Source organism: Nannospalax galili, unplaced genomic scaffold (genome assembly GCF_000622305.1).
Source record: "Nannospalax galili isolate Female #2095 unplaced genomic scaffold, S.galili_v1.0 scaffold25, whole genome shotgun sequence".
NCBI lineage: Eukaryota > Metazoa > Chordata > Mammalia > Rodentia > Spalacidae > Nannospalax > Nannospalax galili.
This window is the reverse complement of record NW_008355642.1, coordinates 1,823,682-1,835,247: the sequence shown is the minus strand read 5'-3', so window position 1 is coordinate 1,835,247 and position 11,566 is coordinate 1,823,682. Positions and strand designations below refer to the sequence as shown.

General features: G+C 38.1%; 1 protein-coding gene across 1 annotated transcript in view; it reads right to left on the bottom strand.

Annotated features, from left to right (window-relative positions):
• Positions 1 to 4,439: 4,439 nt before the first annotated feature.
• The window catches only part of Ammecr1 (Alport syndrome, mental retardation, midface hypoplasia and elliptocytosis chromosomal region gene 1), a 130,259-nt gene continuing 123,132 nt past the window's right edge, over positions 4,440 to 11,566 (bottom strand). Inside the window, exons 4-6 of the mRNA XM_008852955.3 lie at positions 10,502 to 10,592; positions 9,028 to 9,124; positions 4,440 to 6,710 (exon numbers count right to left, since the gene is read on the bottom strand). Coding sequence (XP_008851177.1) covers positions 6,596 to 6,710; positions 9,028 to 9,124; positions 10,502 to 10,592 — 303 coding nt within the window. The 3' untranslated portion in view covers positions 4,440 to 6,595. The remainder of the gene's footprint in view (positions 6,711 to 9,027; positions 9,125 to 10,501; positions 10,593 to 11,566) is intronic.

The following is an 11,566-nucleotide window of genomic DNA, read 5'->3' as shown; positions in this document are numbered from 1 at the left end:
ATGCAACAGCCCTGGTGTTCGAAAATTTATTAAGGTATATTATTACAAGTATTTTTAGTTATTATCTTATCCTGCCTAATTTATAAATTAAGCTATAGGATAGGTATTTGTAGGAAAAATATAGTGTGTATATGGGATTTTCTACTGTCAGAGGTGTCAGGCATCCATTCGGGGACATGGTACATTTCCCCCATAGGAATACTGAACAATATTAAGTGGTGCTAGGAAATGAATCCAGGTCCTCGTGGCATGCTAGGCAAGTACTCTGTAACTGAGCGATACATCTACTCCTAAAGGGTCTTTTTTTTTTTTTTTTTGAGAAAAGGTCTCCCTGTATCCCAGCCAGAACAGCTGGCCTTGATCTCATAGAGATCGGCCTGACTCTGCTCCTGAGTGCTGGGTATAAGGACATGGGCCACCACACCCAGCTCTAAAGAGTCATTTTAAAGAGATGCAACCAATTCTTGGTATGAGCTGGTAGACTGGCTTTCAAATAATGCTTGTGACTTAAAATTCCTTCCATTCTTTCATTTCTTCCATCAGTCTTGGGATCTGGAACGTAAGATTGTGCCACAGGGCTATGGGTATGGAGAAAAATAAAAATGTGTAATGAGGGCTTGCCTCAGCTGCATTCTCCCACTCAGCTTTTCCTCTTGAAAGTGAAAAGCTTGGGCAAACAGATGGGCGATCATCAGGAGATCAAGTGATCCAAACCCACACTGGTTTCAGCTCACACAGTCCATCCTGAAGAAAGCAAGAGGAGCCGTATTGAATGGGCAGTCACTTGTTCAGCTCTCCTGGCTGGCAGCTCAGAGTCAGGGGTGTTCCCCGCAACTGCTAGCACTTTCCCTAGCATACACAGACAGGATCCCATGGAGATGATGTCAAGTCCATGAAGAGAGAGGAAATGCCTCATCCTACACAATCATGTTTGCCCTCTGAGGCAGTGGAGCTATTTAAAAGGTGTCCAGTGAAATATGAAATCCAAAAAGAAACTTGGGGAAGGATTGAAGGTGGTGGAGTGTGATTAGTGAAGTTGAAATCTGTCCAGACCACTGAGTTCACCACCAATGCTATAAAAACAATGCTTTGGGCCAGTTACATTATTTCATTCCACCTGAAACTATGATTATGGTCTGGATGATTAAAAATTTTTGTCCCATTAACTACAAATGGTGGAAATGAGTAAACCATGAGCAGATGGCTGCCTTAATGGAGTACTAGCCCAAATCACAACAGTCCTCTAGGGTCTGAGATGGCTGTTTTTAGCTACCATGATTGACATAAGCACGTATTATAAAATTCACATGGTACCAGGGCTTTGGAGCAAGGTAACTGAAAATTGTCCGTTTATATTTCACCTAACAACTGATGCTGAAATGTGCATGATGAAAACGAGACAGCAAACAAATTTAGAAAGAGGCAGAACTATTTCAACAATGTTGCTAGTAGCCTTCCCTTAAAGAAAAGACAGAGGGCAGTAGCTGCCAGAGATCAGTGCTGCAGGTGCTTCTGTTCTTGATGGAAGGTTTTGTCTGGCCCTTGACAGGAACACCAGTTGTCCTCCGCACCCCCCAATCCCAGGCATTTTCTCCAAGTGGGAAGCTATTAGGCAAGACTGAATTACCAATCTGGAACTAGCCAAGTACATGGTGCTAAGGCTTGGTGTGTGGCATACCCACTGTGTGACTGTACAGCTCTTGGGTGGTCACCATATCTGGAGAACTTTCTAGGTATATCCTGTGGTCTGAAAATGGGCAAAGCTTCCAAGATGGTAAAAGAAAGGATTTGCACCTCATCTGGTATTTTCTGCATAGCATTACTAATGTCATGCACTGGCCCATGAATATTAACTGTAGACTGACTTGGAAGATAGCAGGAACGGGCTTAAGTACAGCTAAACTCCCATGAGAATTCAAGTTTCAGGCTTGCCTCAGATCCATGCCCAGGTTAGATGGTACAAATAAAGGGTAACCCACATCACAAAGCAAGATTCAATGTGAGGAACAACGGCGGCATCTGCCAGTCCTAAAGTACGGAACAGCTGCAGGTAGGTAAGCTTTCGCAACTGCTATTTGCAACAACTAAATCACAATCAGTTTCTGACTACATTATTTCCAGGATCTTTGGCTGTTAACATTTTAGTAAGTTCCAGTGAATTTGGGCATAGTGGCGCATGGCTGTAACTCCAGCACTTGGGAGGTAGAGACCAGATTAGGAGTTCAGGGTCACTCTTGACTACAGAGTTTGAGGCCAGCCTTGGACACAGGACATGTGGCCTTTAGAAGCAGAAGTACCAATGAACCCAAAATCCTATGATGAAACAGTTGTAAACAAATAAATCCAAAACATTGATTCAGTTTTAACAATTTATTGGGTAAATGATTTTAAAGGTAATAACAATAGTGTCAAAACTACTACAATATCTTTCCACAGCCATACCTTACAGACCCACATAAACCTGTTCATATTTTTCTTTTTTTGCTTATTTTTAATATTTTAAAGCCATACATGTCATATAAAATGCCCATTTCCAATAGTTTCTTCAAACTATTAAGCAATTAAATGTGGAAGGAAGGAGGACCTAGTTATACTGGAAGGGGTTTTAGATAATCTGTGACGTCTTACTGTAATCAAAAAACCAGGTTACTAAGAAAGAAGGAAAAGAAGAGCTACTCCAGGTAGCTTTATGCTCATTACAAGTCTCACCACTGCATCACCAAAAACTCATTATGCTGGTGACCGATTCAAAGCAATTTTGGGGGACATATAAAACACTAAAATAACTTAGAAACTAGATCCAAATATCTCAAAAGTAATCAACTTTGATATACAAAAGCAGTCAGAGGTGGTTACAAAAGTATTTTTTTGTTGTGGTGGTTTTATTTTATTCTCAGTGCGTCTATGTACCAGCGCAGTTACTGGGTCTGGAGCAAAATAAAAGGTTTATTTTCTTCTGAAACAGTAATAAAAAACAAGGAAAACATATCTTTGTATATAAAGGATCAATGCTGGTCTTCAGAATAATGTAATCAGAAACCCTTAAATCGAGAGGCACACAATGGGTTTCCACTTTTAAAAAATAAAAGGAAAGTCACCAGTTTATTTAAATGGAGGAGGTGCTCACACTCCTCAAATAAACTTAATTTAGTTTAACATCACTAGCAAAAAATCACTTAGAAACTGTACAAAAATAAAAAAGTTAACACATTTAATCCTGCAAGGTTTTTGTAAGGACTGGAAGGCAGGCTTTTGGAGCAGCATTTGGGCATGGCTGGGGGCTTCTTTGGTTTGATCTAACACACATAAGAGATGGAACCTATTCCAGATGACAATTTCAAATTCTTGCACATTTGAAAACAAGAGGCCAGTCAACAAACTTCTGGTGTGCTGTGCAATGGGACTAAACATCATGGGTGGGGTGGGGTTGGGGTAGGGTGGGGGAGAGAGCAAGCCTTGCACTTCCTCCATCAATTTCATCGAACTCTCATGGTGAGGGATATTAGAGACAGTAGTAGTACGTTCTTGTGCAGTCAGAAGGCCACTTGGGGCGGGGGGCACACAATTGTTCTTTTAGAATCTGGTACCTGGCTGATCTTGTTCAAGAACAAGAAAACCTTCCAGAAGTGGAAGTCTTTTGCTACATACCAAAATAAAATACACAGTTTTCCAAGAAAATACCCAGTTGCATTTGAAAACAGAAAACTTAAATGGAACTAATTAACATTTAAAAGGGGCTATGTAAACTTTGTGCTACTCAAATGAAGTTCAAGTATTACTTCTGAGCTGTTTAAAGATCACTGAACTTATACAATATTCCGGTGATAAGAGTGCAATTCACATTTGTGTTTCTGAACAAGTAAACCACAACTGGCTAGAACACAACTTGTGCAATTAGAATTTTCGTCTGAGTTAAAGACACATGCTACATATTTCCACATGTTCAAAGTTAATTCAAACCACATATTTAACAGCTTTGTAATATACAACAAAGGTGAAAGGGTCTAGCATTTGTTTGTTTGAAGCACACCATTACAGTTTGCATAACACCCTTTACACTACAAAGTCTTTTAGTCAACAGCTATTTAAGACACAAAAATGTACTGTGCATCAACTTGAATACAAAAGGAGACAAAACTATCCTTTTCCCCCAAGCCATGGTGGGAAATATTGCTGACCTCGTCCTTTGAAGCCTGCAGGATGGTTATTTCTTCAGTATAACATTATTACACTGGTAAGAAAATCTGTATAACATCTGCATATATCAAGAATTTTAAAAAATCTGATATGATTTTAGAGTCCGCATGACCAGTCACGTGACCTGCTCAAGATTGATTAGCACCGTTAAATACATAAGCACACACATATGCACATATGCATGTGTAAGTATATGTACACATACGTGCATATATGTATGTGATAGATCTTTTCTTTAAAACAAAACAAAACAAAACAAAACTTGTAGCGATAAGCTCACCCAGGACGAGGAGCCTGTTGAAATGATGAGATGATGGATAAATGGTAAATGGATTTCACAACAATATTGGTCTACCCCCTCTCTCTTAAGTTTTGTTTGTTTCATTTACATTTTTTTTTTTGCAGCAGACAATACCATTTAGCTTGTGCTCACTTTCCCTATAAGGGCAAGAAAATGTCAGGTAGCCACTTGATTTTATACTGAAATACTAATCTATTCCAAAATGCTCCCAAGTAGAAACAACAGGATTCAAAATCCCTTTCTAAAGCCCAATAGCTAACTCTTTCCCACTTATCTCTGGGTTCAATGGAACTGGCTACCAAGATTGCATTTCAGGCTAGCAATTGGCTTCTTAGTTAAGGCATCACAACTGAAAATGATTATTTCAATGATGGATGCTGTGGATGAAGGGATACCAAACTTCTAAGAACTCTCATCAAAAGCTAAAGCAGTGTGCTTTGCCCAGTGGCAAGCAGAATGAATTCAGCCAATTACTTTAGAAGCTAGAAAAGGATGAATTCTGAATTAGCAGTCTGTCACTTGTCACAGCAACTAAATGTATAATAAGCTATATCATTTTGATATTCAGTGACATGTCATAATTTAGAATATACATTCTGCAGCATAATTTCATCAATTGTTATATTGACTTCCCGCTTGAAAAATTATATATTTCCCCAAATATATATCTATATATACCTCTCTATATATACTACCATAAAACAAAGGTCATCTTTTTCCAGAATCATCTGAGTTTTCCTGGAGATAAACATACGGACTTCCCACTGACATCAGTTAAGTTCTCTTTGTATGCACCATGGGAAAGGCTAGCCCTGCAAATGAGTTGCTCTAAGTAGCATATCTGAATGTGAACTCCATCTTTAGAGATATACTACCCTGTCAACATAGTAAATGTGTTTCTTTCAAAAGTATGAAGTGCAGAGATTCAAACTCTTTTATAGTATCTCTGAAACTTCAGCACTGTCTCCATGATAGACAAATGAATTTTAAATTATGATATGTATAAACTTTTGTTTCACTAGACTTTCTTTATCATATCTTTAGATGGCAGCTAAAGTCGTCTCTGGCCAATTATGACTCATTGAAACCTAAAGCTAACAAATTTAAATGAATACAAAATAGACAAATGTCTTTTTGGTTCTTTGCGCAAAATAATTTTTTCAGCTAAAAAAATACTTTGGAGTAAGGAATTCATGTAATCTGTTGTTCCTTATATAGAAACAATAAAATTTTATAAGAATATTTCTCTAAATTGCCTTTTTAAAAACCCCTCTTAATTTGACTTATAGTCTTCTCAAAGGCACTAAATTCTGCATCTAATCTCTTCCTAATATTTGTTGCTCTTCAAAATGATTTCTATAGCGTATTTGAAACTGTACTTTCCTAAAGCAGTGTTTCGGTTTGTAAATTGAGTCTATGATGTGATTCTCTTCTATGATAACCAGCACAGAAGGCATAAATGGTTTCTTATTCTCTCCAAAAAACCCTATCATGGACCTTCAAAGTTTTATTATGAAAACTAAAGCTCATTTATCTTAACCATGGGAAAAACATGTACTTGATGACCCAAATACGAAGTTGTCATAGCAAAGAGAATTTTAGGCAAATTCAAGAATAATATACAAATACCTGAATTTGATATGAATTACTCTCCAAATCAGCTATCAAAAATGACTATCTTACTGAGTAATACTAAAGACAAACCTAATAAAATGCTCAAAAACTTTCTTCCATCCATAGTCAAAAGGAGGAGGGAGGGAAGTAAGAAAAAGAAAAGGAAAAGACAAAAATAGAGATACCTGATTGAGATAGCAAAGCAAAAATACACATAATATTCTAAGGAAAGAAACCCCAAAAGCTGTATGTGCTGCAAAAAAAAATCAATGATCTAAAATAATAAAACAAGATCTTAACAAATGCCATTTTCCTACCCGTTACCATGATGATCTTAACTGACAAACGTCGAAGCTTCACCATGGCAACGGAAACTATCATCATAAAATGGTACAGTAAAAGAGATAGCTAGACCAAGAAGGTGTAGGGTCTCCTGGGAAGAGGTCTGCAGAGAGGCCCAGTGACTGGTTGTGCGGCTCAGTGTCAGGAATAATGGTTATATGGTGGAAGGGGATGCCCAATGCCATTCTGAAAGTGATGATGTTGGCGATGAGCAAGGTATTCAGCATAACTCAAGGTCATCTTTTCACTACGGTACCTGAAAGAAAATCAGGGAAGAGAAAAGTTAACATCAAGATACAGGTGACATCCTATTGTAAGAGCTTGGAGGGCCCTGAGAGGTGACTTTACTGAGTGGGAAACAAGAAAAGGCCCCAAGAAGAGCAGGTATTTGCCCAAGGTCACAGAGCTGGTAAATAGCAAAGCTGAGAGCATTACGGAGGAATCCAAACTCTAGGTCTAGGGCTCTTCCTGCTCTACTACTCCTTTAAATTACTCTAGGAATATTATTGCCCCTTAGACCAGTTTGCAAGCAGGAGGGAACAAGAGAGAGCCAATCTTTTACCATCACGTATACATCTCCATCATATGTATATCTCATTCATTTGACTTTTTTTCAGAGACATTTATCTCTCCCACCTTTTACCATTTCTTTCATTATCCACACATCTACTTGAGTTTTGGCACTATGTAACAAAATGTTCTTGGTACTGGAACCCTTTCTTTTCCCTGTATCTAGTTATCTATCCACTGCCCCACTTTTCAGGACAGTGAGTATAGTTTCTGTCTTTGATCTTCTTCTCACACTACTAGCTCAGTGCTCTTTCCTTCTGCCACTGCTCTTTCATAGGAACTGCTGTCAGATGCTGCTTTGCATTCTGTTGGAACATTCCGGGATTCCATTCAGCACTCACTTTGTGATGCTCTCTAGTCCCACTTGTCCCTGGTTCTCTTCTTGTACCTCAGATGGCTTCTACCTCCTTACCTGTTGTATCTACTCCTGTTTTGTAGGATTTACCTAAAGTCTAACATTAGTTGTTTAGACTTTATGCTCTGCCCTCCTTGGTGCATCAGATTCTTATAGATTCAACTTTGACCTGCTCACAGATTATTCCAAGCATCATCTATATCGCTAAACTCTACAATGCACATTTTCAGTGACCTATTAGTTGATACAGACATCTCAAGAAGTAATCCATATCCAGAATTGAAATATAAACCTAACTGTTCTCCTGTGGTCCCTGTATTCTTTCACTGGTCCTTTTTTTCTAGACGAAGCCTTGACTTCCTTATGTCTAAATGACAACTGAGTCCTTTCATTTCTCCTACAGTATGTTCATATCTGTCCCTGCCTTCTTACGCTGCTACCACAGCTCTAATTCAAGGCCATATTGTGCTTTGTTTGTATTGCTGCCATACAGTCTTAGATATCAGCATTGTTTCCTAACTTATTACCCTATTTCCAATTCCAATACTACACTTCCCCAAGTCAATTTTTAAAACCCTAAAATAGCTACCAAATGCCTGTAGAATCAGGTCTGAATTTCTTAGTCAAGAATGTCAAGCCTCCTATGGGCTAACTCAATCTACCTTTTGGGCCATATTTTCCTCTAATGACATTTTCTATTCTCACTGAAAGACTAGCCACGTCTGAGAATTTCAGATTCATTGGGACTGGCTTTGAACTCCACCCATGTACATGCTTTGATGCACAACACTTCTTTCAGGAATCCATTTTCTCCTTCATTTTCTACTAGTCGAATATTCTACCCATTCTGTAAGCCAGCCCTGAACCTACCTCTTCTTTGAAGCCTTCTCTTACTCTGCAACTTCCTAGAGTTCCTCTACCCTGGCTTTATGACCCTATCCACCATACTCTACCTTGTTGTAATAATGATTTTTCTACATGCCCTTCTATTCTCCTCAAACTATAAACTCAGAGAGAACAGAAATGGGGACATTTTCAAATTTGTAAGTATGCAGAGCTGAGAACAATCCATTTTTAAACCACCACAGGCATATAATTCAGTTTTCTGGAGTTGAAATAAATGAAACAGTAACCCATTTTCCTAAAATGTTTGATACTTTCCTTCTTAAGTAAGTATCCCTATTATTCCATGCTGAAATTTTATTTAGCATTCAACTTTAGCTCAATTGTATTTTTCAATAAGCTTTCATAGTAGACTTCTATCACTGCCAAAATTCTAAGGTTAAATTCAAATGTGAAGACTGCTTATCAGAATCCTGGGGTTCTGCTACGCAATGTCAAAAGCTAGTGAATAGCTAATTCTACAGCTCTCTCCAACAAGGTAGTTTAAAGTCTCAGGGGGTTGGTTGTACAAAGCCAGAAAAATCACATAGCGCTAAAGATGGAAAGGATGGGCTCATATACCATGCAGTATTTACTGTCTAGCAGAGTTTCACTGTATACACTCTCCATATGGCCCTGTCATTTTTTTTCTAGTACGTTAGGAAAGAGAAGCAAGTGAGTTGCAGAGACCAAAGAAATAAAAGACGCTATAGGTATACTCTTGGAAATGTACTGCTCAGCTTTGTGCTAAAGAATGCTTCTGTACCTGGTCAGTTTTATGGTTTTCCTGAATTCATTAGTAATTGGAGCTTTGTATCCACCTTTCCTTAGCAAAGAGTCTATGGTCTGAATATGGTCCCATCCTGTGGAGAGATAATCAGATAGAATATCAGTCAAGCACATGCCACAAGCACCTTTGATTAAATACAAAAATGACTTTGTAGAGGTCAGCTATCACTGGCACCAAATACTATCAACTCCTTTCACCCTAAAATAATTATACAGAAGGGCTAAGATTTCACCCTTGTACAAAAGCAGGTTAATCACCACATGCCTAAAATTGTAGCCATCCACAATATCTAACAACACTGGATTCATCATTTCAACCACATTTGATGACAACTAGTGCAAGAGATAGCTCAGCTATGTCTCTGTAACAAACCAGAAACACTGTACTCTTCTCTAATAGTGACATCTTCAAAAGGGAGGAAAAAACCTCAATGTCAGCATGTGAACTCAGTAGTACTTGGGACTTCTATATGACTTCATGAAAATTGTTTCTTAATGGTATCTTTTCAGTAATGATCTATATTCTTAAAAATATTCAAGGGCATTTTATTGGTTCTGACATGAGTGGCATATCGGAGGCCCTATTTTGCGTATGTTTTATGAAGTCAGTAATACTGTATCATCACGACATTATCTAAAGTAATACAAATAAATCTTCATATAACTGCATTAAAGAGTAACTTTCTCATTTGGAGATTAACATGTCAAAACTTGTCATATCTCTCATATTTATATGAACACACGTGAGAAAAGCAAATTTTAAATGCTTTCTGAGAAGACAAGGTCTACAGAAAAATTCACTTGAATTCGTATGAAACTAGAATTTAGAAGTGGGCTAGGAAGCACAAAGTTCTATAGTGAAGTTGTTTTGTGTTGCCATATTGGTTCAGAAAGATTTGTATTATATCTGTGAAATAAGAAAATGACGTTGGTTAGGAAATATAGACTACACGTAAACTAATAGTACTTTATATATTCAAAATGCTCCCAATCTTAATGGGAAACTAACAGTTTCAATATTAGCAGAATGAGTAATGACAATCACCGAAGGATGAAACGTTAGCCACCCATGATGAATGGCTTTCAACTACATTACTGTCTCTAAAACTAAAGGACTATCTATGCCACCATGATAATTACAGCACAGTGGCGCATGGGAAAATGGTGTTTCAAATCAGCAGCAAACTGGTGCCTAAAGTAATATCCAACTTGTACAAATCTATGCCATTTTAAAAGGATACACTCATGAGTGTATGCTGTCAAACTTCGGGGCAAAGATGGAGCTTCTGTGTGAGGAATTGACCAGTCTGGGCCAGACATTGCAGTGGCAGTGATGGAAGAGGCAGTTTGACACTGACCAATTATCAATCATAACTGCAAGGTCAGTTACTGCATTTCAGGTTTTTTTTTTTCAAATCTTCACTAGATCATATGAAATAAAGTACAATGACCTTGCTCCTTTGCAACCTCTGGTAGGTAGGTGGCGGTGCGTTTTGATCCTTTTTCATTGATGAATTCTATTCTAATGCCATGTACACCCACCTGAAAGACATTGGCAGTTTTATTAGTACAGACTTCTTCATAGAAACAGAAAGAAAAGGTTATAATTAACTTTCAATGCAGTTCTCCCCTCCACCCCTTGCTTTTGGAAGCATGTGTTAGTTTTCTTTTTCCAAAGCTTTGGTTTTGAATTTGATGGTCATTAAGATATCCATGGAGACTAAATATATTAATCTGCATGTGCCCCACATGTGTCAGGCTATGCTATTCTGTTTAGAAATCTTGAACAAACATGCTGGGGCTATGCATAGAGTAGGATAGTTTATGACAAGAATCTTGCCCCAAATTCCAAGGTGCAACTCCTGATGACAACGAACTAGACAAAGGGATCTACTTCGAAGAGATAGCAAACAGCCATCTTGTTTATGGGTACACTCACCACTTGAGATTATATTCAAAAACTTTCTGTGCTGACTCTCTCTCCAGCTTGAGTTCTTTTTAAAATCTTAACTTACATGTAGGTAAGCCAATACTGACAGATAAGACTGACAAAATAGGCTAGGCATGGTGGTGCACATGGAAGGCAAAGGTAGGATGATTATGCATTGAGGCCAACCTGTGATACATAGTTCTAAGGCAGCTTGGAGTATATAGTAAGACCCTGCCTAAAAAGAAAAGACTAATATTTATAAATGCATGCATCTATCTATAATAATAATAATCAAAGAAAAGGACAAGTAATTGAGAGGGAATGAGGGGACATGGGAGGAATTGGTGGGGGACTGGGGAGGAAAGAAATAATGCAAAGACAATAATATTTATGAAATTCTCAAAAATAAAAAAATAAAGTTATAAAAACATCCAGCTTAGGCTGGGTGTGGTAGTGCAGGCCTTTAATCCCAGCACTTGGAGGCAGAGGCAGGCAGATCTCTGTGAGTTCAAGGCCAGCCTGGTCTACATAGTGAGTTCCAGGACAGGGAGACCCTGTCTCAAAAAGACCAAAAACAAAACAGCAA